At 46.7% G+C, this 27580-nt stretch overlaps 1 protein-coding gene across 5 annotated transcripts in view; it reads left to right on the top strand.

Annotated features, from left to right (window-relative positions):
* The window catches only part of PAX2 (paired box 2), a 79815-nt gene that overhangs the window by 6857 nt on the left and 45378 nt on the right, over positions 1-27580 (top strand). For all 5 annotated transcript variants that reach the window (XM_033131430.1, XM_033131431.1, XM_033131428.1 and 2 more), the window contains one exon: positions 26105-26190. In XM_033131430.1, coding sequence (XP_032987321.1) covers positions 26105-26190 — 86 coding nt within the window. The remainder of the gene's footprint in view (positions 1-26104; positions 26191-27580) is intronic.

Below are 27580 nucleotides of genomic sequence, written 5' to 3'. Positions count from 1 at the left end.
TACAACCTGACATCAGCAGAGACTCTGTACAAGTTCCAGATAACCTTGGGCAGCCTTTCAACCCCTGCCCCTCATTTTAAGGCAAATCCCCAAATGAGATGAGGGTTAAGGGTTTCATACCCTTGTTATTCTTTGCACTCTTCATGGGCTCATTATCAGGACAACTAATAATTCAGATGGTGCTTTTTTCTGTAACTGGCATCACGTATCAAGGTGGTTTTTTTTTTTAATATTTTGCAAATGATATGGAATTATCCCAAATCATCCTGAAAACAGCAGGTAAAATTAGCTGGTAGAATGTACCTTGGCTAAAGAAGATTCCCTCTGCCACTCTCGTGCTGTAACGTACTGCGAGGCGACCCCAGAAATTATCCCGGTGTGTGCCATCTGTATTAAAATGGTTATTCAGTTATGAACAGGGTAACATAATACTGATCAGCTAATTATACACCCTCCGAAAACCCTCCAGCTCCCTGGGCCTGGCTCAGCTAGGTATTGAAAGCATAGCAGTTGACATTCAGACACCTTCCAAAGGAGCTGGAGAAAGACACTGGGTGGTTTGGAGGGTGGGGGTAATGAGTCTTTTGCATTTTAAAGCCAGAAGAGGCGGCTGGGGAAGCTTTGGGGCTGAAGCTGGAGTGGCGGTTAGGGAAGGAAAGGGGACAAAGCATTGTTTTCTGAGCCTGCCAGAGATTTATCCTCTTGGCTGGCTATTGGTTCTGGGAATGAGTTGGAACTGGGGTCTTGGGAGGTGAACAGCCCTGCTGAGGAGCCATGGTGCTGAGACTGGGTGCTGACGTTCTGGAGAGCATGCCGTTGTTCGTGATAGGATTTGCTTTGGAGGAACCCATGACATGTGTGGTTAAGGCCGTTTGCCCCTCTTGATGGGCGGAGGATCGGAGTAATCAAGGCAGCTATGGTGGCAGCACCCCTTGCCTCCCTCTCCCCCACATATACCCCTCACTGGCTGAGATGGTTTTGGCTTAGGTAAAAGTTTGGGGATGCTCTAATCCTGAAAAGCCATGGAGAGCAGGGGACAGGTGACCCCAGGATCAAGCTCCAGAGGCCTTGAAGTGCATCTGTTAGAATTGGGAGAAAGTACAGAAGTGAGTCTCAGGTGAAACGAGAGTGGGAGAAAGAATGGCCTCAGCTTGACATCTCCAACAGCTGCAGCATCTCGTCAGTGTGGAGCCCTATTACCTGAGGGGCAAGGAGACTGAAATAGCCATCTGTGGGCAGGTGTGGCTGTAGATGGAGAAAAAGTGGGAAGAAAGGAATGGGGAAGCCACTGACAGCATGTGCAGACAGCCCTAGGTCCAAAGGTAGGCGTCCCAGCTTGCTTTGACAACAAGGAGTAGTCAGCGTATTCTCAATTTTGCTTTGGGAGAGAATCCTACCGTGGTTCATATTTTGGAAAGAGTTTTTGGGGCTTCCCAGTGTGCTGCTGAGTCGGGGCTGGTGGGATGCATCTGGGCCTGATGCCCTTAGCTTCATCCCGGTAGGGAGAAGGGTTATCTGAGGCGTGTTGTTTCACCCTAAAGCCTAACAAAGGCGGGTGTTTCTGCTGGTGCTTATGATGTCAGAAAGTTTGTGAAATCTCACTCTCTGTGGGAAGAGCCTGGAGATTTTCCCCGGTGCAGAAAGTGCGATGCATTGGAACGGGTGGTTCTCGAGATGCGAGCTTGACTATTGGTGAGCTGCCCACGTGTGTTGGGGACTTCATAACTGTTATGAGTGAGGGTGTGCATGTGCCGGTGGTTGGCAAGAAAGGGAGTCCACAAATGCTCACCCACCTGAGCCAAATTGTAAGGTTTTTCATCCTTTCCTCCTCAAAACAGATGCTGTCGCCGCACTTGAAATATGCTGTTATATTTATAAACTAAATTGCTTTTCATGCTTTAAAAATGGGTTTGGCTTTCTCTGATCCTGTCACGATAAAGGTTTGGACAGCCAAGCCACATTCTCTATTGGCAAATCCTCATAGAAATACCTCTGTGAGCCAAAGGAGTAGGTCAGGGAGACCTCCCACCCCACCCCCACCCTCAGAGACCACTGTCAAAAATCCAGAGGGTTGACTGGATTGCTTAATCTATGGAATTTATCTGAATCATTCTCAATATTGGGTGACTGATCGCTGAGCATGGAGTTGCCAGTTCTTCAGCTTGTACGCTGTTGTTATAGAGGGCAGGTGTTTATAAACAGGTGACTTGAGATTGAAATGGCCTGCTGTGGGAAATGGCCTGCAGGGGGGAAGAGATGGAGGGAGATCCATGCTACTGAATGGGGAAAAGTCACCTAGTTACATCCCAGAGCAATTGACTAGGCAGGAAAGATTTTCCTGATTATATGCCAAAGTCTCTGGTTTAGCTGTTGCTCTGAGAACAAGAGAATACAGTTCCTTGAAAGAACAGGCACAAACTCCAGAAAGAGTCTAGGGTTACTGAAGATCCCCTCAGGGCACTCTCTTGGAATGAGCTGACGAGAAGGCCATCACTGTCTTAACTTTTTGAGCCTGTCCTACACTCGTTGGGATCAGGGCACTCCCTGTCCCTAGATCTTTGGAGTGTATTCTTCCAGAGTCCATTTCTCACTGATCACCTGCTACCGACACTCTCTCTTCGCCTGTTTGGCTCTAAGAGAGCATACTCATTCTCCTAGCAGGGGCAGCACTGGCGTCAAGAAGGCTCTATAGCCCCAGAGCTATTCACAGGTCTTCATCAGAGCTCTGGCAGTGGAGTGGCAGTGGTCTACCAGCTGTTCATTGAAAGACCTTTCCAAATAACCTGGGAGCCATTCATCCTAGCCAAGGGAATGCTGAGGACGTGTTCGGGGTTAGGGTCTGTGTCTCCCCCTCTGAAACTGAGGTTCTAGAACACTGCATGTTTGACGCTTGGATCTCACTTGGCATGAAGCTAGGCCAGAGGGGTAGCATTTCCTGCCACATCTCCATACACTTGCTGCTGTTTGGTGGTCAGGCTATTGGTCTCATGGCAAAGAGGCAAGGCAAGTTGATGGGCTTAGACGATTTCTACCCTCAGAGGAATGGGAGAAATATGGACAGAGAAGTTGCCTTCTGTGGCCCTGGGCCTACCAGACCAGACCACAGATAGCAAATACACATGTCAGTTTCTGTCTGAGAAGCCTTGCTTACCTGTCGCTTCCCAAAGAGGGTCTCCTACTGCTTCCCAAAGAGGTCACCCACCATTAGAATCACTTTGAAACAGGTATGACTATTGATTCTCTTATTCCTTAAAATGAGCTGGAGTTGTCCTCCTAAAAAGCCAGTTTTTTTCCTTTAGTTATTTTAGACTTCTTGGCCAGCAGTCATATTGGTCTGTTTCCCTGCTGGCTGGGTTAGAGTGGGTGTTCAGGCCACAAAATAGCTTTCAGATGAGAGCAATGGCTGCGTTCCCTGAGTTCTTACCTCAGCTGGTAACTCTTGAGGAGAGGCAGACAGGAGGGGTTGTTCTTTAAGAAAGTTCCAGGTGGATTTTGGAGGGTTATGCAAAGAAGGAAAGAGAAGGAAACCCCTAAATAAATAAATGGTGTCCCAACTATTCTGAGAACTCAATAAAACAATAACATCAAAATGAAGAGGCATAAATCTTATGTCTGCACAGGTAACCCACTCAATTGCTTTTATTATTGCTCAGGCTGCCTCCATTTATTACCGTCCATAGCCTGGGCCAAGGAGGTTACGTGGAGGGTGGTCTCCAGTGCAATCCTACACCCCGAGAGGCAACAATCAACCCATACAGCCAGGGATTTCGATGGGAACTCAGGAAGGGCCCATCTGTCTGCATGAAAACCAATCAATAACTCTGTAACCAGAGCCCTTGTCACAGGGAAATGGACAACACAACAGTTCAATATAGGGGCCACAGGGGGAATTAGCCAAGTGGAGATGGGAAAGGCAGGAGCAGGGAAACTGGGTGCCAGGAGAAGGGAGTATTGGGGAGAGAGTGGGGTATGGCAGGGGAGAGCAGTAGATTGGCTGAGAGCAGGATATGTGAGCATATTGACACAAGGGGAGAATTACTGTGCAGAGTAGATCCAGGAGACGAGAGGCACCGTTGGAAGTTGGGGTGGGAGGGAACAGTTGGGAAATGGACTTGTTGTGGTACACATGGGATCATATGGTTGTTTATGTGATGGTATGTGTTTGTGGACTAGAATATTACAGCTTTCAGAGAAGAGTAGTGATAGTACTGACTGGTGCAGAAGATGAATCAATCCTCCCACCACCACCACCACCACCACCACCACCACCACCACTACCAAGAGCCTGCACTCTGAAGAGCAGGCTCCTTATGAGCTCACGTGGGATAGGGGTCTTGCTTCCCAGCTTTCTCAGCAGGACTGATAAAAGAACACCGTAAGCCATCGTCTCCTCCCAGCTTTTTAGATCTTTAGCTCGAGCTTCGCTGCAACGTTGCCTCTTAATGCTCAGGTCTGTCCTTAGCCGCTCCTTGTTGCTACCTGGAGTTGAAAGCTACAGCTATTAGTAAAAGAACTGTGTATACTGGAAAAAATTTCTTTTTCACTTCCTGTTCTTTAAAAGAATGCAGTAAAAGGTGCTAACCTGGCCTGCCAATTCTCTGAATCCCTGCTGTTCCTTCTCACCCCTTCTCGGCCCCCCCCCCACCCCTTAAGCCAGGTGTTCAGTGTTCAGATTCTTGCAGGGGAAGCAGTTTTAGGTATAGCTGTGGCCAGTCAGCTCACCCAGACATGTGGGTGAGTCTAGAGAAGATCCTCTGACAGATCTGAAGACTGGGAAACACTGTCTCACAACCAGTGCGCAAATAACAAGTGAAAGAGGTGGGAAATTAACTCACCTTGGGTTGATCTGTGTACCACTCAACTACTGGGTTGAGATATTTTCCTCGTGGAGAACAGATTATTTGTTTTGGTGCTGTAAAGGTGCAGCTTGAATATATTTACAATGGTTTCTAGGCACAGACTTTGATATCTTTGGGGTGAGTGAGTGTGTGTGTGTGTGTGTGTGTGTGTGTGCACGCGTGCATACACACACGCTCACCAGCCTGTCTCTGCTATGTTGTGAAAGGGTTCTGAGGCCAAGAGGAAGAAAAGGAGGCAGGCCCACAGGACATGACCTGCAGTCACAGAGGAAATCTGGACTCCTTGTCTCTGGGCCCTTCAGGTCAATCAGGGAGGCAGTGGTTGGGCCATTGGGTGATTATGCGGCTGGGCCACAGATTCTTCATTTCAGAATTTGGGCAAAGTGGAGCCAAATTTTGCTTCCTTCTTTTTTATTTTATTTTTGCACTGTAACATTTCATAGTCCAGGTAGTCCCCGATAAGAGGGTCTTTGCTACAGTGAGGCTACCTCTGTGATGGAGAGCTGTGTGATCAGCTGTCCATCTTTACTTCAAAACTTAAGTACCAGCCCAGTTGGCAGCACTGGTTAGGGATCAACCACATAAGCAGCCAAGAAGATGTTCTTCCTGGTGAGCCCCCTTCCTGCAGATCTGTGGCACAGTGACCCACCAAGGGTGCAGGTCCCCCCAGCAGGAGGCATGGCAGTGGCTCTGAGACACAATCATTGGCAGAGCTCTCCCAAGGGCCAGGCCCAAGTTTTAGCCTCCGAATCCTTTCCCAATGATCCAGATGCCAGGGAAATAAGGAAGAAACTATGTGGGAGAAACGCATAGCTGGAACGGGAGAAGGCTTGGAGACTAGGTAGAGCATGATGGCAGAGGCAGGTGCCTGGGGCCTCCTGGGGAGGGCTGGCATAAGGGAGCAGTTGCGGATGTAGGAAACAAGAGGAGAAGGACCTGTATAGACCTGGGAACTCTCAGGGGGGAGAAGAAGGCGTGTAGGAGGGAGGTAGGGAGATGTGAGAGGCCATAGAGCCAGGTTTTTCTTATAGCTCATCCTCAACAATCACAATAATTACTGGACCCTTTCTTTTGGTTTTTGAGAGAGAATATGATATTTTGTGTGTGTGTGTGTGTGTGTGCGCATGCGTGTGCATGTGAGAGAGAGAGAGAGAGCGAGAGAGAGAGAGAGAGAGAGAGAGAAACTGAGAGTCATTGGCATTCCAAAGAGGTCAGATTTATTGTAGGGATGTGGGGTGAGGAAAGTAGGGTCCAAAAGTCCAGACTGACGAGGAATGTATTAATCAGGAACAGCGATGGAGATGCCATGTAGCTGTAGGTGTCAGAGCACAAATGCCTCTAGGGATCTTTGTAGGGAAAGTCAGAGGTAGTGAGAGCTGGAGCCCACAGGCCCGGCCCAGAGGCAGTAAGATTTGGTTTTTAAAAACTCTGTGCTGGCCAAATAAAACACATCTTTGGGTCTGATTCAGTTCATGGGCCAGCGGTCTGCAGCCCCTGGTCTGCATAACTGGACATAACTTAGCTTCCTGCTTCAGACCAGACAGTAACCTCAGTGCAGGTGAAGAGGAATGTGACATTTCCTGATCCTCTTAGTCCAGAAGCCTCCGAGGAAGGGGGGTGGAGGACAGAGTATATTCTCTCTAGCTGGAGAAGGAGAGGGCGAGATGTGGATGGCAAGGGGAGGACAAATGTAAGAATGAGGACTGGAAGAGTGAGGAAGGAGGCGATGAAGCTGAGAGAGAAAAGGGAGAGGTCTCGGAGCTGGCTCAGCTTGGCAGGTTTGTTTGGGAATGGAGCGTATCTGAGAGTGTAGAACAGGGAACAGAAGCCTGAAAAGGGGGATTGGATCCATGCATCTGAACAAGGGCCTTTGGTAGCCCTGCAGGGTCTTAGAAGTGTTAAAGGGAGCCAGAGCTCTGGGCAATTGGTAGACCAGGCCGAGGGGGACTGAGGGAGCTCAGAGGTGGTAAAGGAAAGAGGAGGAGGTCAGCCAGGGAGGAGAAAGCTGACAGAGCAAAGGAGGTAACATGGGGGTGGGGGTAAAATCACAGGACCTGGAGCTCACAGGCGCCTGCACCAGGCAGCACACCGCAAGGTAGGCCAGTCGTAATGGCTGTGGGGCTGCTGCAGTGCAGTTACTCCAGCCTGGACCCTGGCAGACGGGATAGGGGAGAGAGGCCAAGAGGGAAGGAGGTCCCCTGTTCCAGATTAGAGCCCCTTCCACCTGGGAGCCTCTGGCCACTTTGCTGCGGACTTCCTCCTCTGCCTGTCTTCAGCCCTGCTCAAGTACCTCTGCAGTGAACTCCCTCTGCAGCCATCCAGGAACAGAGGAAGCCAGAGGACATGACCGGCAGCTCCTGGCAGGAGGAAAAAGGCTGTGAGACAGGGCAGCAGGCTGGAAGGGGAACTGTACCTACCTTGTAGGCACAGTAGGGTCAAGAAATCAGAGAAAGAAGGACATAGAGGACTGGGAGACAAGGGCAGAGGGTGGGAAGGGATATCAACAGTGGCCCTAGAGCTTGAGCAAGTCGGAGCCAGCAGTGGGGGCAGCTTTCCCTGGTCCTGATGCTCCCTTTTGACCCCGGGGTCGTTGCTGTGCTGGTGAAGGAAGCCAAAGGAAACCAGGGGCCTTGTGGGCAGTATGCAGCCTGGCAGGCCACAGAGATGGTCACGGAGGACACCCTCACTCTGCCCCTTAGCCTGTGACCTTTCGTCCTCATTCTTGAGGACAACACGGTGCCTGTCTTGTGTGTCGTACCGAGAAGTTGGTGATTATGTGTTGGGGGCTCTGTGTGCCTGTGTTTTGAAAGAGTGTGTGGGCTTGTGGTATCTAGCTGAGCCTGGTATCCATGCCCTGGGAAGCTGTCTAAATGGCCCTGGCATTCCAGGGAGCTCTTCAAAGGAGTCAGTCCTGTCGAACAGGGAGCTGGTAGTTCACTGTTCAAAAGGTTTCAGGCTGAAGGGATTGTTTGGCTCCAAAACGAAATAGTCTGCCATCACTTGAACAGCCTGCCTGTTCGGGGTGTTAGTAAATGTTATCTGCAGAGTATGGGGTTGAATGCACTATAGATGTTCTGCCGGGCTGATGAGTGGGGGTCCTGTCAGGTACACAGAGGTCCCCACATCACAACACATTTTGTCTGTGTGCATGCGCACGTGCGTTTGCTGTGCTAGAGGTGAGGGTGTAGAGTTGTGTGTGATGCTGAGGTAGGGGGTGTATGTAACCTACTATGAGTAAAACTGGTAGCAGCTGCGTGGTTTGTGTCTGCTGAGGTCCTCAAAGGGTGTGTGCATTTAGGTGGAGGCAGAGATGAAAGCTATTATCTCCTTTTATCATCTGCAGAGAGGATACCTCTCCTCCCTCCCCCATCCCTTACCCTGTCCTTCCTTCCCTCCTCCTCATCACTCAGGTTCGCTGGTTTGGGTTAGGAGGCCAATCTCAGTAGACTCTAATTGAAGACTGAAGATCATTTGAGGAGATAAGGAAGGCCGTCTTCCCTCTGGGGACCAATAGAGGTTTCATGTTCCCCCACTCCGCTCTGTTTCCCTAAGGAGTTGACACCAGGGCAGGAGGCCTTCCCACTGACTGTGACTGTCTGGCCTCCAGGAGAGCTAGAGAAAAGGACGTATTCCCCAGGGTCGAGGCTTGGGTTCCTTTCCCAGTCACCATGGGCCTGAGAAGGACCGTCTAACCTAACAGAGGTCCGGAGAGACGTCGAGAGACAGGAGGAGAGAAGTGAGAGCCAGATGGGATTGATGCCGACCAGCTCCAGCTAAAGCCTCCTTTTTGGCCACAGAAATGCACTGGGGGTATACATGTGTTAGGAAGGGGGTCTCTTTTTATTAGGGAAGAGGCTCTGAAGCCTTTTAGCTAGCCTGGTGGGCTGAGCACTCAGCTGTTTGCAGAGGGTACAGCCCTGGTTCAGGTCCAGCTCCTCCTAGAGACCGTGTTCCCCTCACTCTTACAACCTGGCCCTCCCACCCCAGCACGTACACATGCGCCTCTTCCCCGACCCTTACTTCTCTTGAACTTGGCTCTGAGGAACAGCTAATTTCTGGCCCCAGGGAGACAGCCTGGAGGGCAGTACAGACTCCTTAGGAGATGACCTCCCAGGGTAGGTGCAAAAAAAGTTGAGAGAAATTCATTTCATGGCCAGTGGCTGCTTAGAAAAGGCGATGCCAGCATACGAATGTGATAAATGTTAACTGAGCATTAATCGCATTAAAGAGGGCCCTATAAACTTTTCATTTCTAATTAAATTCGTCCAGTGATGCTGCCCAAGCGAGTGCTCTGGGCCTTTGTTTATGTGGAAAATTAAAATGCAGATACAATGGGATTTATTTCCAGGAGTGGAGTGATGGGCTGGCCCCTCTGTCTACTGGTCTCCAGGCCTGTCAGGCCAGGTAACTGTGTTTTGGAGGTGCTCTTCCCTTTGGGACACATTTTGGTATGAAAAGAGAGGCCAGAGTTCAAGGTCAAATAGAGTGAAACATGAGGAGAAGGTGTGGAAAGAATTGAAGAGAAGGACAAAAGGCAATAGATGACCCAGAAATATCAGGATACATCGTCCTGGTTTCCTACCCTCCAACTCATACTTCTAGGAGAAGAGACCCCCCACCCCCCCACCCCGTGCGCCCGCAAACCTTGCTTGTGAATAATGTCATCACAGCCTCCTCTGCAGCTCTGGGATGAAGGGTGTGTGGGGGAGAGAGATTTTGGAGGAAGCAGCCCTGCCAGGCATATGTGGGCCTGCTCTTAAAAGAACTGAGTGGTTATCAGCAGGGAGGGCCCAAGGCCTGGATTTATCCCCAGCAGTTTTAGGGGCGGCTGCTGTCCACATCATGGTTTCCCTGGGCTCCTATTGCCAGTGCCAAGCAGCATTGGCACAGGGCAGTGGAGCATAGTGGCACAAACTGAGGACGCTGTGCATGCACGCCCACACGCACACAGCCTTCTCTCAGGTAGGGAGAGCCGGTCTCTTATAAGAATAAACAAATGTCCCTTGCAAGGAGTCCTTTAGTGCCATGGTCCCTTTGATAAAAGTGATAACCCTAAATACTATTGAATAGAACGATCTAAAGTTCCTGTTTGCTAAAACATAAATTAAGTCAAGTGGAGAGAAAACCTGGGTAAGAAAAATCATTTGGGTATATCAGTAGAGACACTGAAAGATTGCTGTGCTGCTCTATGGATAAGGAAGTTGTAAATAGCATTAAAAAGTAGAGAGGGAAAGAAAATGGAAGTAGGAGAGATGATAAAAGGCAGAGCACTAAATCACACATAGTAGTACATGTACAAGGCACAAACCAGATTTACGCCAAGCTTTGCAAAATCTACAGCTTGGCTTGTCGATACGTAGAGATACGGGCACATAGGCATGCAGGTGTCCAAGGAGTGGATGAGACTGTGTGAATATGAAGAGGGTGGATTGGCCACAATGTAGGCTCTGTGTGCCAGACGCTGAGACTGATCCATCTGCTCCGTCATGCAGGGGTCTGACTGGGGTCTGGTTCTATGGATACTCAAGGCTTCAGCCTTGTAAGGTTTTTAAAGGTCTTTAAGCACATGTGAGCTGGATCCATGTTCTAATGGACCTCCAAGGCAGCAACCCATTCCCAGAATGGAATCTGCTTGACTAGTTTCATCGAATGGCTGCTATCCCTGTCCTCTTTAGTCTGCTTTATTCTGGGTTATTCTTTTTCTCTTTAGTGTTCACTTATGTCTCTTGGAAATCCACGAGGACATGCTGACGAACAGGTTAATGATTGTGGCAACTCCCAAACATCTGGATGAAAACCAAAACCTTTAGTCAATCATCTATAAAAGTTGTTGATATGACACCAAGTATTTGGTGATTTAGAAATGTCTACGTAATTGATTGAATTTCTTAGTTTTTTTTATCCAGGTGCAGTATCAACACCCATTTTTATTTCATTGGTGTTTGATTTCATTGGGCAACACCTGTTTTCAGAAGAAAAGATTCTAGAAACAAAGTGTTGTGGTTAGAAAGCATCTTTGATACATTTGCATCTCATTTCTGATTTGAAGGGAGGCTGGGCTTGGCCTGAAAGTGAAGTGGAGAGTTGGGGCTTAGAGCATTTAGTATTTGAACAGGCACAGCTGATGGACACTTCGCCCTGAAAGTTGGTCTGGAGGGCAAATCACTTTGTCCACATAAGGTTAAGTTGTCTATTAGGCCTGGCTTCCATAAGAAAATACACATTGCTATCTTAAAGGAGAATATCAGTGTTGTTAGTATATATGGTCTTTCATTCATTTATTCTTTCATTCATTCAGAAAACCTTCGCTAAGCACCAGCTATGTGCCAAGCAATTCATATAAACCTATGTGGCATAGAACATGTAAGAAATGGGAGAGATTTCCAGAATTTGAATCTAGCTTTCCTACTCACTGGCTGTGTGGTTAGAGGGAAATCTCATACCCTCCCTGGACCTCAGTTTTCTCACTCATCTGACATGGGGATAATCATATAGCTCTCTCATAGGTTTTTGTGAGAGTATATGAGTTAGTCCACATAAACCAGCTTAGAATTGCACCTGGCAGATATCAAGTGCTCAATAAATGTTAGTTATTATTATGGCAATAGTAATCATCAAGTGTATATTTCTTGTTTTGTGTCTCTGTCAACATATGTGAGTTCTGACTTGTGTGTGCCAAAACGTTGAAATCTTTTAAATAAAAATGCTTGAGGAGCCAAAAGGATATTCTGTGAGCAGAATTGTGTATCATGAATGCCAGTGAGAATTGTGGTCCACTGTGAGCCCAGCTGGATTTAGGAAGGGGGCCTGCTCTGTATCTGTCCAGAAAAAAACGATAATTCTGTGATTCAGTTACCTGACCATTGAACAGAATTAGTCATATAACTGCCCCCTTTTGTCCACTTTGAGAGTCCTCCCCTCTCCCTCTCTCTCTCTCTCTCTCTCTCTCTCTCTCTCTCTCTCCTTCGTATGACTGCACATTCCGTCTCTGGGATGAGCCTACTACTTGAAGAGTTGAAGGTTGGCATTTTCTGGGCTTCACGGCATTTTCATTTGTTGTGGTGTTTTGCATTTTGTGGGTTTTTTAAAAGATAAAATGAAATGGCAATGGAAAAAAAATCCTATTTGATCGGTTTGAAGGGTTCCTCTGATTCTTAAATGTCATAAAGGGAAGAAAACGGAAGGAAAACAGGAAGAGGAGGGAAAGAGAGGACAGAACATGGAGATAAGATAAAGGATGAAGAAAGAGGAGAGGAAGAAGTGAGCAAATATTTGACAAATTCAAACTAAATTTGTCCACTATTTTCCCACATACCTACGTGTTCCAAGGAAACATGGGAGGTTGATAATCATTGCAGTTATCTCCATTGCTGAGGGATAAAAGATTTTAAGAAAAAAATTCAGGGAAAAAAATTTACTTTGGGCTTATTGTACTCAATGCAATGTCTCACAGTAACTGGACAACTACAAGTTTTCCTATTTCCTCTGTGCCCAGCAAGAGCAAAGACAAAACCCAAAGTTTCCCAAAATGATGTGTTCTGGTTTCCCATCTTTATGGGAAAGCCCATGGAATAAGACTGAGACCCCAAATTCTCCCCGCGCCTTTGGCCTAGTGAGGTACCCGAGTTCAGCTCAAGGGACTTGCCGTAAAATCCACACCCAAATGCCTTCACATTCACTTATCTGATTCCTTTCTTACCCCTTCCTTAGTTCCCAAATTTAATACCTAGATTGCACTATTCCTCATTTATACCTATTAGCTAGTAAATGTCCTGACTTTTTGAATTAGAAAACAAATATTTTAAATGAGCTAAATGTGAATCCTGAGAATTCAAATCGTCCTTAAAAATTTATTTTTTTATTAGTTTCAGGTGTACAAAACAATGTACTATTTATGCATTTACACCCCTCACGAAGTGATAACCCCCGCAAAGCTACTACCCCTCTGACATCGTATGTTTCTGCTACAATTCCATTGACTATATTCCCTATGCTGTATTCCTCATCCCATGGGGGGAAAAAAAGAAAAAAATATATATATATATATATATATTTGACATTCCATATTATTCACCTTCAGCTTCAGGTGTATAGCACAATGCTCAGGCATCTACACAGTCTATGAAGTGGTCTTCCTAATAAGTCCAGTGCCCATCTGGCACCCTTAAAAATGTTTTATAAGAGTAAATATATAAGGACCAATATCTTTCTTTCTGCCTATTCATCGCCACAGTGCTGGATGCAGCCCTCTGTATGGAGATGGGCAGTGGTGAACTCAATCAACCCCTAGCCCTACCAAGGTCCAAATGGACCAGAAGGCCAAGAAGAGAACTACCCCTGCCCCCACCTGACTGTAGTTTTTACACTTTTATGCTTAAATCACACAAACACCTTGATTTATCTTAGGGTTTTAATGTACATTAGCACACATTTGTACATGTCTGTACACATGCAGAGTCCAATCTTATGGATGCTTTATTTGATAAGTGCTTATAGCCATAATAATAATAGCTAACAACTGCTTACTGCAGTAGGAACTGTTATAAGCATGTTGCATGTATTAATTGATTTAAATTTCATAAACAACCCCATAGAGCTTTATAGGGTTGTGTATATATGAGGAGTACAGAAGAGTTAAATAAGTGGCTCAGGTTACAGGCTAAGTAGCAGAACTGGATTTGAACTCATGCAGTCCTGGCTCTGAAACCCATGTGCTTATCCTTTACTCCATGTTTTGTATCAACTTTTGGTCAAAGCAAGTGCAGGCTGTGTAATCTCTTGGGGAGGTCTGTACATTTTGCAGTCTCGTGCCCAGTGATGTATTCATACATTTACTTACAAGCTCAAAACAGAGACCCTCCACCCTAGTAGAAAGTCACGACTAGCACGTGTTCCCGCACTATTCCATGATGTGTGTGTGTGTGATGGGGTGGGGGGGTCTCTGTGCGTGCTGAGCCGCATCCTCTGGGGATACTGGGAAAGAAGAAGATGCTGATGGCCAGAGCTACAGAGTGAAGCGAATGGGGGGTTCTTGAAACTAGAGTTCCTGTTGTTATTCCCATTGGAATTGGGGAGTTTTCTCTCATCCATCCTCCTCTCACCCCATCAGGGATCTAGACTCTTGACAGGTATCGGGTTTAGTCTAAGGACTTAACCCTCCAAATTAGGCAGATGTAAAGAGGGTGGCACCAGGACCTGTGTCAGTGAGATAAGGTCAGAACTGTTATGTTGAGCAGGGGACATTTCTTCTAAGAAGAAGAGAACTGGGCATTTGGTAATCAAGAAGAGATTTGTTCTACATTTCTGGAATCTTCCTTCTGGAAAGGAGCAGTGCAAATAACTAAGTCAGAATAAGCTTTAAAAAGCTAAAGGATGGGCCCTCTCACCCACAACTACACCGAGAAAGCAATTACCAAATTACATACCACTACCTAGACCCAACTTCATTACTCAACCCACATCATCAAGGAGACACTCCTTAACCTAATCTCTGAGACATACATTATGGGGGGAAAAAGATGCTGATATGATCAACGAACACAATAATCCAAAGCAGAAAGATGGACATTGCCACCAAACAATACTCAAATTCCTCCAACTCAGTGTTACGCAAAGTGCAGTCACCTCGATACAATACCACAAAACACCAAGTAACAAACCTTAAGCCAGCTGCTGGAGGAATGTGTTGGCACAATGCACCACACGGTAACAAAACACAATTCAAACTCTCCAACCCACAGGCACACCCATACACAAAGGCTGAAATCGTGTGGCCACCTGAGTGATAATAAGTGCTGGTCACACACACACAGAGATGGAGCCAGCAATGCAACACCCAACCCTTTTGTGTACCCAGCAGAAAATGGTCACAGCCCCAGCTTTTCCAAGGCCAGTGCTCTCCTGATCCCCAAGCACGAGGCAGCTTGCCAGAAAGCAATACCATCCTGTTTCTTCAGCAGGTGGATGTGTCCAGATCATCACCTCCAATATGGCCTCCGGGCTCTCATTGCTAGTAAGAGAATAAATTGTCCCCTGAGCCTGCTTCCTGAGACAGGACAAATCAGCTCTGTCCTGGTTGGGGTTTAATCAGACTTTGCTGTTACTGAAAATGACAGCACTCCAGGGATGGAGGGAAAGGTGGGGGTGGGCTAGGAGGGGGCTTGCCGAGCTGGGTGCAGGAATTCCCCTTCCTCCACCAAGCCTTGCCTTGTGTGGTCATTCCAGAGCTGAAGCCCTCTTGCTGGGTGTTCACTGAGTATCGATTCAGTCTGCAAGCAATTTTAATATTTCTTCAGGGACTTTCCAGCAACAGCACAAGTCATTAATTCACCCTCCCAAATTGCTTATTCAATAGCAGGAACATGGCTCCTGAATAAAGTCCCAGAATTTATGTGACTCGCACGAGTCAGGAGGTCAAACAACTGTTATGGAGCGAAGTTAAAAATCCAAATAAAATATTGACACATTTTTGGGGAGGGGGAGGGAGGAAGTAAAGGTATTTAAAATAGGTTTTTGTTGCAATGCCCCCAGGATAAAGAATGGAAGGAGACTGAAGACAAGTTGGAGTTTATAAAATCAATGGAATTTATTGCACATCTACTTGGCATTTAATAATTCTCTCATTTCCACATCGCCCTACCCCCACCCCATCCTGGCCATAGACAGAAAGATACACAGGTATACAAATGCACATTTATGCACATCAATACTGGTGCATGGACCAATACAAAAACACAATTGTGATGTGACCGTCTCAAATACCCTGGGAAGGGAACAGTGGTGAGTGTGGAGTCATGTATGATTGTGGCTTACATATTTGACAGAAATACGCATAACTGGGCAGAAATTCATTAAGTAGGTTTTGCTGCATATATCCAGTATTATAAATCTTGGATCAATGCATTAGAGCAGACATGAATATAAAAATACACTAATCATAGAAATAGTTTCTAGAAACATAGAAACTGAGAAACACGTCTATATGCAGTATCTCCACATAATCATGTATATGATTTGAAAACTAGATAGATAGATAGATAGATAGATAGATAGATAGATAGATAGATAGATGATGCATAGATAGAAGATAGATAGCTACATTAGATAGACACAGAAAATTTGGAAAATCTGTACCCGAAACCTACCGGTGCATATAAAATACACTGCAACCATAACCACTTAACCTAAAATTGCAGTTCATTTGTAACACAGACATGATGCTTATCAAATACAATTTTGGCACATGCAGGGAGAGGGTAAGCATCTTTAGAATCTCGGCTACATGCAATCTCTGTTAATTGTCTACATATACATTTGCTCAGTTGTCCAGATCATGGATGTGAAGAGACTGAAGGGAAAACTTATTCATGCTCAAACAGGTAATAAACACAAAGAACTACTAAAATAGAAATTTCCAGAAGAGGTACTATGGTTCGATCTACAGACATTGGAGTCATAGGCCTGGACCCAGAGTCTGGCTCCAGTGCTAGTAAGTATGTGATCCTGAGCAAGTTGCTTAGCCTCTCTGTTGTCTTCTTGGTCTAATAGAGAACATATCTGTTTGATAGAGTTGTAGTTAGGATTTGAATGAGAAAATGCATTTGTTACAATGCCTGTCATATAGTGAATATGAAATAAATGGTAGTTGTTACTTTTCCTATTATTATATGCAGCTCTTCTATTCAGGCCCAGCCTCTCATGGATTCTACCATCTGTTCTTGATATGATTGACTTATTCTACCAGCGGTTAGCAGCATGGGTTCTGGAGTTAGGCTTCCAGGTTTAAATCCTAGCTTTGCTACTTAACAGCTGTGTAACCTTGGGCAAGTTACTCAACCTCTCTGAGCCCAAACTGCCACATCTATAAGATAGAGATAATAATCTTTATAAGAAGTTGTGAGAAATCAATTAAATGATCCATGTAAAGTGCTTAGCACAGTGCCTGGTACATAATGAACATGTATTAACTCACTATATCCCTTAAGATTATGTTACTGTTATTATTAACCATAATAACATTCATTTGTTATTCAACAAATAGTTTTTAAATATTTACATTATTCCAGGCACTGTTGCTCGGTGCTACAAATACAATGGTGAGAAAAATAGGCATGACCTCTGCTCTCTTAGAGTTCACAGTCTAGGGGAAGATTCAGTGCGAATTGAGTAAGCAAGAAAACAAGGTTTCAGCTCTGTGCTAGACCCCAAGGGGAAGAGGGAGACAGAGAAATAGATTGGAAAGCCTGGTGGAGCCGAACTAGGAAGGATTTTGAAGGCCAGGCTGAGGAATTTTGAATTTATCCTGTAGGTAATAGGAAGCAATTGGAGGGTTTAGCCACATCACATTCTTTTAGGAGGAGACAGAAAGAAACCATGGGTTGTTTTTGAATACTGGAGTAACCAGGGAGGGTGGCCAGACAATCTCTAAGAGGCCCCCTGTTTGCTGCTGCCACAGGGCACTTCCTCCAGGCTTCCTTCTGCTTCTGAATACAGTGGGTGTGCCTGTGGAGGGGCAGGGACCGGGGACAGGGAGGACTTGGTCCCCACAACGAGTCTACAGCAGCACCCATTTCAGCATCATGTGAGGCAGTCTCCTAACCTCTGCAGCCTCCCAGGCAGGACTGTGGGGTGCACAGCTGGTGGACCCCAGCTCTATACCGGAAGCCCTCATAGATGAGGGCAGGGACGCTGGTGAGAAGAGCTAGTCCGGTCACGCTCTGGGCTTGGCACGCACCGCAGACTGGTTTCCAAATGGTTAGTTAAGCACATTGCCCCTTAATTTTTAAACCTATGCCTATCTTGAAGTTAAATCAATCCATATGCTTACCATTCATCATCTAAACCATCACTATTGCCCCCTTGGGCCAGCCCCATGGCCCATCTAACCCGGTGAATTGTATCTGGCCTGGGCTCCTGGGGACACGTGGTGGGAGATTATTGCCCTCAGTGCCAGTCTTAGAAGGCTACGTTGATGCAGAAAATATGTCTGGTATCTAACGAACCCACAGGGAATCTCTAAATCTGGAATGCACCAAAAGCTAGTCTGAAATTATTTTTATTTTTAACCTATAGTTTAGTTCACACAGAGGAACTGATAGCTTCTTAAATTTTGGTTACTGTGTCAGTTGGAGTCAGGATGAGCAGATGGAGAGAATATGCATTCATAGAGTATGAGTAAGGAAACTTCTTAACTCACTAAGACTTGCTCCCAGCTCTCTCAAGCCTCCCCTGTGTAACAACCGGACTGGTTTCTTCATCCCCTGGCTGAAGCTAGTCTTCTCAAATATGAGAAGAAGAATGAGTTTAAGAAAAATCTGGAGAATTTGCTTAAATACAGATCCCTGGGCCAGACCACCATCAGAAATTCTAATCCGGAGGTCTGAAGTGGGCCCCAGGATTTGCATTTTAACACCCCCCTCCCCCAGGGGATGCTGCTAATGCAGGTGGCTCAAGGACAGCACCCGGTAGTTTGTAGATTGAGGAAACACTTCTGCAAGCCTTTTAGCAGGACTCTCATCTTTTGGAGCTCACGTATGACTTCTGAGAAGCAACAAAAGAGGCAGCAGCTCTTGACACATTTGGGGAGAACCCTGCTAACCTTGGAAACTGTGTATTCCAGCTACATCCTGCTACTGCCAGAAGGGAAGGTCCTGCCCATAGCTGCCCCCTGCTCATCAGTGGCCATTCTCATGCACAGAACCCTGCCTGACATATGGTCAGTTGTCCAAACTGAAGCCTGCAGGGCATGTGAGTGGGTGTGGGCAAACAACTCTAAATTCTGCACAAACTGCAGAGCCAGAGCCTAGGAAAACCGAGTTTATGTGCAGCACTTCTGAGCTGCCAGGGGGGAGGGCAGAGTGGATACTGTTTTTTCTGTGGAGAGGAGGTAGTACATTTCAGTTTTTCAGTTCCTGGGATGTACGGGGGCGGGGGGGGGGGGGGAAGGTTCCAGTTCCTTAGATCCTTAGAGTTCTCAGGAGTGGGGAGAGGTAGGAACAATTTTTGGGAGAGGTGAAATTTTCCCAAATGATCTATGATACCTCACTTGAGGTTCTGCGGTGAAAAGTCTCCAGATGTTTGTATTGCTCTCTGACTTGCCTCGGGGCTGAGCCAGGGACACGTGCCTGATGTTGGCAGCTCTGAAAGACCTGAGGTGAAACAATTACCTGCATTCGTTGGGCAAAATATCCTTTGATGAAGCAAATATGGTTTTGTCCTCCGGTATGATCCAGCCTAGAATAATACCCAGGCAGCCTGAAGTCACTGGCGGGGTGGGGTGGTGGGGGGCCCTCCCACCACTCATCTGGCTCAGTGGGTAGTGGGGCCGGCTAGTCTGAAACATTCTCCAACCTTGGAGTTCCTTTTATTAACCAAATCAGGAAAAGACTTTGTGTATACCAGAGACTAAATACTTTCTGCAAAAACTCTAAAGTGGGCAGTCTATCCCAGAACAATTTAAACTGATTTACACATGTATATGACACATGTATGTACATACTTGACATCTTGCCCCAATGACTCTTTGAGCAAACCAGTGACATGACCAGGTCTGGGGTCAGCCTGCCATTCCACTAAGAATTCCAAAGTGGAGAAAGCAGCCTGTTCTAGGCGGTTGGGTAGGATTTCATGGGGACATGCTTGAGGATCCCATGTATATGTCACATTGTTAGCAACTGGTTCTAGCAGGTGTTATGACTCCCACTTTATAGAGGGGAATACTGAAGCCTTTGTTTCTCAGGACACAACAGAACAAGAGAACTAGAATCCAGGAGTTTGGATTTGGGGATTTTGGGTATCTCTACCCTCAAGACAGTATAGCTTAGTGGTTAACTCCAGTATAGCTCTGGGGTTAGTCTACCTAAATTCAAACCTCAGATTTGCCATTTATTAAATGGGTGACCTTGGCCAAGTTAAAATATGCCTTATCTGTAAAATGGGTTGTTGTGAGGATTAAGTAAACTGTTTGTTTAAAGCACTTAGAACATTGCCTAGCTCCTAGTAAATATTTAGTAGACAATAGTCTTTATTACTAGAACCTCCACTAAGGAAGCACTGCTCCTAGAAATCCTGACCCGCCTAGTCCTGGAAAAGCTGCTAACTAACTCCCTCCAAGGTGAGCTGTCTCAGGTCACCTCAATACTAATAGGACCTCTTGTCTCCACCTCGGGGAGTTTTTGCACACCATTTATTATCATATAATATAATGCAATATAATATCATACATAACATAACATAATATGATGGGTAGGTTAACTTGGAAACCCTGAGGCGGACCGTGGATGGATGGATAGATGGATAGATACATTTGTACTAAGTATACATACATTATATCATTCTATTGATTTGTAAAAAGTTCCCGGTCTGCCTGGCTGTAATGAGATTTTTGAACTTTGCGTGGCGATCAATGAGAGGAATATTATTGGCCTGGAGAATTGATATACCTGCTCTCACTGGCTTGTTCTGCTCCCAGGCTGCCCCGGCCCCCCAGGTGTACGATTCCAGCAGACACTTAACCTTTTTTACAGTGTCATCAGGCTAAAAGGAATCTAATAGTGACACAGGACTTGTGCTCAGCACTCTGCCACTATTGCTTTCCTGTCACAAATAATTTATAGCCTTCTATTTCCATCCCTGAGCCTGCACCCCAGCCCTGCCTCCCGCTTTTCCCCAGCTCCCAGGAATCAATAAACTCACGCAGCCACAGTGGGACTTCAGGGTGCAAGGAGACAGACAGACAGACAGACAAAGAGGGAGACAGAGAGAGAGGCAGGGAAAGGCAGAGAATGAAACACGAAGGATGGAATGAGAAAAGGAAGAAGAGAGAGAGGGAGTAGAACCAGAGGAGTAAGAATGTCCCCAGTGCTTTCTTAGAAAGTTGAGGGGTTCTGTTTCTTCAGGAGTTTAACAAACTATTACTAGGAGACTCATTACATGCTTTCATTCTAACTCACAGAGCCACAAGACTGTTTTCCTCTCCAGCTTGGTGGGAAGTGAAGGCCTCCTGGGGATTTAACCAATGAGGGAGTGACTCCACCTGCCTTGTCATTCTTTACTCTAAAGCTCTGCCACACTCCCTGGTATCCCTCTGGTCCAGGCAGAGCTGTTGCTCATACTGTCTGCAGATCCTTCCCAGGGCCTCCAGGCAGGGGGCCCCAGTCTGTCTTCTCTGATGCAGCCTCTTTTGGGGTCAGGCTGTAACACCTGCTGCTGCTGCTGCTGTTTCCTGTCTTAGTGCTCTTCCCAGGGTGTCCATAGCAGCTGCATTGACCAGGTTGGGGCATGTTGGGCTGAGAGACCTCCTGGCTGTGCCTGGCTTGGCCCCTAAATAGAAAGCAGCCAGGTCACCCCTAGGAATAATATGACTGCTAGTTATTATTATTATGGCTAGCATTTATGGAGCCAAGAGTCATACTAATCATTTTCCATGGATTACTCTTTTTAATCCTCAAAACAGTCCTACGAAGTAAATAGTAGTATTATCTTATTGCACAGATGAGGGAATAAGGAACTGCCAAGGATTTCACAGACAATAAGTAACAGAGCTGGGGCTCAGACTGAGCCCTTTTCCCCTTGTCTTTAGTCACACCCTTGGCGGTGTGAGAGAAGTTAAGTACCAGAAGTCCCCATGCTGGGCCCAGGCAAAGCTCTGGAGGTTCCCAGGAAAGTTGGGGGAAAAAAGAATATCCTTGTGGAAGCAAGCATGCTGGAAAGAGAAATGGTAAGCAGACACCCTGACAGGACAGCCTTTCTGGAAACAGGAAATGGCACCTCCCAGCCCCCAAATAGAGATGTGCCCTCCAGGGCTCCCAACTGCACCCTCCAAGGATGTATATGCCAGACTTCACTTTCTAGGCCAAACCTGCCTGTGACTATGGAGGCTACAGATATGTCTGGCTGTCTGTAGTGCCAAGAATGAAAAAGAACTGGAGCAGGAACTGGGGGAAATAGTATCGGGAAATCTCCCAAAGCAAGTGCCTTTCTTTTTTTAACCCCTGGTGATATTCTCATGAGTTGTTGGGCTGTATACAGGATGCAGGAAGGCAATGGATGACCATCAGGTTTCTATAATCCCAGTTCTTAAATTCCCTGAGATCAGCTCTAGGGACTGGCAAGTGCCCACCACCCAGGGAGGCATGGATGGACACCAAGAGCGTTCCTAATTCACAGCAGGCACCCTGCCCAGCTCCTCTCCTAGGTACCACCAAGCGACTGTCAGGGAGTAGTGGTTTTTCATCAGCTACATCTGCACCAGTGCCCCAAGGGTCAAAGGCTCTGGGTAACAAAGACAGAAACTCCACAAGGCCATCTCACCCAGCCCCAGCTCTGGGGCTTCCTTAATCCAGAGCCCATCAGCCCTCCAGCCAGAGCCACCCGCATGTCAGTGAGATCCCAGAAGCTTTTGATGCAATGAATTAGGAGCAGCTGCTCTGAACTGCTCAGCCTCCTAGACTTTTCCCGTAGACCAGTCTATACTACCCTTAGCTACTGGCCACACTTCCCTATTGTGACTATGCTCCAAACCTCCACCCTCCCTAACTCTTGGGAGATTACCTTGACTTCTGCTTTGCTGAGAGATAAAAGCCATGAAAGCTCCTTTTCAAAGCATTTGGCCACCTCAGAATATGCCATTTCCCCCTAACTTCTCCCCCGTGCCCCCCCCTTCTGTTCTCTCTTTGTTTCGCCTTGCTCTCACAGTCACCCACACTCTCTCAGGCAACTTCCGTTGCTCCCTCTTCACTGGTTCTTCCTCCTCAGCCTATAAACTTATTCAGGTCTTCCCTACCTTAAAAAGCCTTCTGTCCACTCAGTTGCCAGTTCCGTCTCCTGGCTTCCACACTTTTCTCTGTTTTCCTTCTCTACAAACTTCTGAAAACACTCGTCCACTTTCAGTGCCTCTCTTTGCTCCTGTGTACTTCCTAACCTCTTTCTGTCTGGCTCCTTCCCCTTTTTGATACCGCTCTCCCAAGGTTACTCGTGGTCACCAGAACTCCCAAATCTTATTCCCAATTCCCTTCAATCCTTAGGTCGCTATTGACACTGGATTATGTTATCCTTCTGGAAACATTGCTCTTGGTTGAGTTAGGTGAACATGCCATTTCCTGTGTGACCAATTCTGACCCCTCTACAAGGTCAGGTTCTTTTCCCCAGTCTCTGAAAGTGGGTCTTCTGGTATCCACTCCTCAGGCCTCTTGAACTTTTCAACACTCCTTTCCTTGACAGTCCCCTAAATCCGTACCTGCTGTGCCAGCTGGTGCATGGGCACGTCCACCTGGACACTCAACCATCTCACATGCTGCATGTCTGGGACCAACACTGCCACCTCCCTCTAAAACCAGTCCCCTCCCCGCATCCCTCTTCCTGATGGTGGTACAAACCACCAGCTTTCTAGTTACACAGATTTGGGGTTTTAGAGCCATGGTTGACTCAAGTTAGTTGTTAAATCCTAGCCATTCTGCCTTCACAATGTCTTACAAATTCTTTCCTTTCCTGAGACCAACCCCTTTATTGCCTTGTGCCTACGTACATTGATTTACCAGAATCAGTTTGTACATGTCCCCTCTAGTTTAGAAATCGCTCATGGCTCAAGACCCTCGAAGCCTGGTGCTCATATGTTGGGGGAAGTGTGACAAAATAACGAAAGCACACGTTTTAGAGATTGAATTCTAACTCTGCCCGCGCTGGCAGTGTAATCTCAAGTAAGCCACTTAACCTCTGTCAGCTTTGGTTTTCAATCTGCAAAATGAGGATAATTGTATCTACTTTGGAGACATTGTGAGAATCAACAGTAGTATATGTAAGTGGTATAAATTGCGTATAACTTGGCACATAATAGATGCTTAATAAATGGGAGTATCACAATTATCATCCTCGCTTCCAAGTTTGCAGCCTTATTTCCTCTCACTCCCTACATACCTCCCCTGTTCTGGCTGAGCGGTCTGGGTACAAGCCCCTAAAACATCATGTCTATTCAGCTTCCATGCTTTGCTTCTACCTTCCTCCAGTACCTGCGTAGAAAGCCCTGCCTCTACTTCTTTGTCCATCTTACAATCATATTATTTATTGGGGAAATAGATCTTAGAGATCCTGTAGTCCAATCTCTATACATTACAGCTAAAGAAACTGAGGCCCGGAGAAATAGAATGATGAGCCCAAAGCTATGTGGCCGCTTAATGGCAGAGTCCGAAGCAGGACTCAGGGCCTGCCATGTAGCCCAGTGCCCTGTCCACCGTCCTCCATACCTCTGGTTCCTATATATATATTTATATGTTTAGCCCTACTCTGCTTTGAAGAGCTCTATCAAGTTCTACTTCCTCAGTGACTTGTCTCCCAATTTCCCTACCTACAAGGGGAATGATTCCTCCTTTGCCTCCTTCTGGCACTTACGGCCTGTTTCCCTTGGGGTTACTTAGGTTTGTCTGGGTCGTGTCTTTCCTCCCCAACTTTATTTCCAGCAGTGTGAGGCAGGGGCCTTATTTCTATTGCCTGGCAGCGCTCAGTAAAAGCTGGTTAGAGCAGAGTCCACTCATGGCTTGTGACTCAACTGCTGGCTGAAGTGAACTTGGTTCACACACGTCTCTGCAGGGAGGAGTAATGCTGTTGGAAAAATTGCTTCCAAGGGCATCTACTGTGTCCAGTGGGTGGAGAGGAGCATGGCTTGGTCCTGGCCCCTGGGTTGACCTTTTGTATCACTGAGCCCTGGTTCCTTTGGATCAATGGCAAGCCAGCTCATACTCAACCCTGAGCTGTTTGACTCCCCCCATTCCAGTGCATGGTGGGGGGCACACCAGGCTTTTCAACTAGGCTGGTAAAGAAGCCGTGATTCAAGTAAGACCTTAGAAAAGGAGGCTGTTGGGCCACTGAGCTGGACAGAGATAGGGCTTTGAGTTCTTTAAAAGCAGTATATAGACTCAAGAAGTTGCTCAGGGCCTGACATCTGGCAAAGCACCATGTCTTGCTGCGTTGGAATCCTGGGGACAAGAGGGTCACCTGTGACCCAGCCCTTCCCTGGCTCCTTCTCCTTAGCTCAGGAAATAAGGAAACCTTGCCTCCTCCCTCGACTTTGGAGGTGTGTGATACAGTCCCAATAGGAAAGCCAGCTTCAAAATGACCTCTAGACCCAGGGAGTCCTGTTTCCACGAGGAGATTTGCACGTGGTTGAGGAGAGGGGTGTGGACAGCAAGCCACCAGGCAGTCCCCACCCCCAGAAAGGGGAAGGATGCTGTGCTCCCTTCACTCTGCTGCCCCTATCCTTGCTATATCAAAAATCAAGCTGCTGGGGGCGACTGGTTAGCTCAGTTGGTTAGAGCGTGGTGCTGGTAGAAGGTTGTCAGTTCGATCCCCGCATGGGCCACTGTGAGCTGTGCCCTCCTTAAAAAAAGAAAACAATCAAAAAATTAAAAAATCAAGCTGCTTTTGAAGCAATTGTAAATGGGTTTTCTTAATTTCTCTTTCTGATAGTTTGTTATTGGTGTATACAAATGCAACTGATTTCTGAATATTAATTTTGTATCCTGCTACTTTACTAAATTAATTTATCAGTTCTAATAGTTTTTTGGTGGAGTCTTTGGGGTCCTCTACATATAGTAGCATGTCATCTGCATATAATGACAATTTTACTTCCTCCTTTCCAATTTGGATGCCTTTTATTTATTTTTTTTCTTGTCTGATTGCTGTGGTTAGAACTTCCAGAACTATGTTGAATAAAAGTGGCAAAAGTGGGCAACCTTGTTTTATTCCTGATCGCAAGGGCAATGCTTTTAGCTTTTCCCCATTGAGTATGCTGTTAGCTTTGGGTTTATCATATATGGCCTTTATTATATTGAGATATGATCCCTCTATTCTCACTTTGCTAAGAGTTTTTTTTTATTATAAATCGCTGTTAGAGTGTGTCGATTGCTTTTTCTGCATCTATTGATATATGATTTTTATTTTTCATTTTGTTGATGTGATGTCTCATGTTAATTGAACGCCTGAAACTAATAAAAAAAAAAATCAGGCTGCAATTCGGATGATGCACACGGTAGGACAGAATGCAGACGGCCTCTGCCCAGAACTGCACTAGGCACGGTCTGCAGAGCAAACAGGAGGAAAGCTAGTAACTTGGAGCAGCCAGTGAGGGCAGGGGTGCAGGGAACAGTTGGAGGAGGAAGTCGCTGGTGGGTTGGGGAAAACTCGGCTGGCCGGGCTGGAGTTGGTGGGGCAGGAGGGGGCATGTGATGTGTGATGCTGTTGTGGTGCTGTTGCAGGATCATCCGGACCAAAGTTCAGCAGCCTTTCCACCCAACACCGGATGGGGCTGGGACCGGCGTGACTGCCCCCGGACACACCATTGGTAAGGGGCTCAAGGAAGGGCGAAGCGGGATCCCACCTGGGAGAGCCAGTTGTGCAGCTCCACCCCAGCGATTTCCCCCCAATTTGTGTTCTCTCTGAGTTCCTAGAGGCTCAGGGGTCTCTCAAAGAGAGACTAGCTCACTAGGTCTTCTCTCTCTCTCTCTCTCTCTCTCTCTCTCTCTCTCTCTCCCCCCCCCTCCCCCCACCTCTCTCCCATCAGTATTTTCCCTTTAGCCTTTCTTCTCCTTCCCTTCTCCCTCTTCTCTATCTTTTGTTTTTATCTGATCCTGTCTCCCTACCTATCCCTCTTTCTTTCATATCTACTTTCTTACTCCACTTTTTTTTAATTTTTAAAATGATCATTCTCTCTTCTTCCCTGCTCTCCTCTTCTCTCCTCTCTCTGCCTTTCCCTTTCTCTTTTCTCCTCTCTGTATGTATGGCTCTGGGTCTGTTCTTCTGTCTCTCTCCCTCCCTCTTCACGGCCTCTTTCTTCTTGGCCTGTCTCTCTTGACCCGTTTGTCTCTTTCTCATCCACTTGGTAACTCTCTGCCTCTCTCCAACTTCCTTATGTATCCTTGCTCGTGGCCTTCCAGAGACCTGCCCCAGGCCTTCCAGAACACCTGCTAACACTCCCCCCAACCCCCCACATATAGTCTTCCCTTTGGCCCAAGGATGTTTGGTACTAGGGCTTAAGGGGCTGGGATGTGGTCAGACTTTTCCTGCTGCCCCTCTTGGCAGCTGTCCCTTTCTCTTTTGACCAGCAGGAAGTAGAATGGCCAGTCCCAATCCTCCTGGACTTGGCAGGTGCTGTTGTTTACTAGGCCTGTATTACAGTGTGTGCTGGGAAGAACTGGGCCGGGCTGTACCTGAGTAGATCATTACAGAGTGAATGTGTTCACTAGTCTGTGCCTTGAGGGGGAAATTAGGAACTTCTCAAGTGATTTCAAGACCAGAAGCAACTAGGAAAGAGGAGCTATGCATTCCTGGGGAATATTAGGACCATTCTTGTGTCTCCCACAGATGCAGAGACAGATCTTAGAAACCAACAGGCTCTAAATCAAGACTGGTAAAGACTCAGCCCAAGAGACTGAGAGATAGTGAGCTGGGGTTTGTTTAGAAGGATTTTCCTGGCCCGAGGGATTGGACGAGCTGTGCAAGGAGGCGTCCTAGGAGCTGTACTCGCTAAAGGACTGTTGAGTCACTTTCTAGATTGAGTCAGCTTTGGGGTTTCCATCCGTCTTCAGGGGCTCCAGTGAAATCTATAGGTCTTCAGAGAAGGCCTGGGGTTGACTGGTCACCACTCAGCCCAGGAATGGACAGAAGAGAATAGCCTGCTTTGTATGTAGCAATGCCTTCCCCCTTAAACCTCAGAGGAAGAAGGGGAATAAGGG

This window comes from Rhinolophus ferrumequinum, chromosome 16 (assembly GCF_004115265.2).
Source record: "Rhinolophus ferrumequinum isolate MPI-CBG mRhiFer1 chromosome 16, mRhiFer1_v1.p, whole genome shotgun sequence".
Taxonomy (NCBI): domain Eukaryota; kingdom Metazoa; phylum Chordata; class Mammalia; order Chiroptera; family Rhinolophidae; genus Rhinolophus; species Rhinolophus ferrumequinum.
The sequence above is the reverse complement of the archived record's forward strand: the minus strand, read 5'-3'. Positions and strand labels throughout refer to the sequence as shown.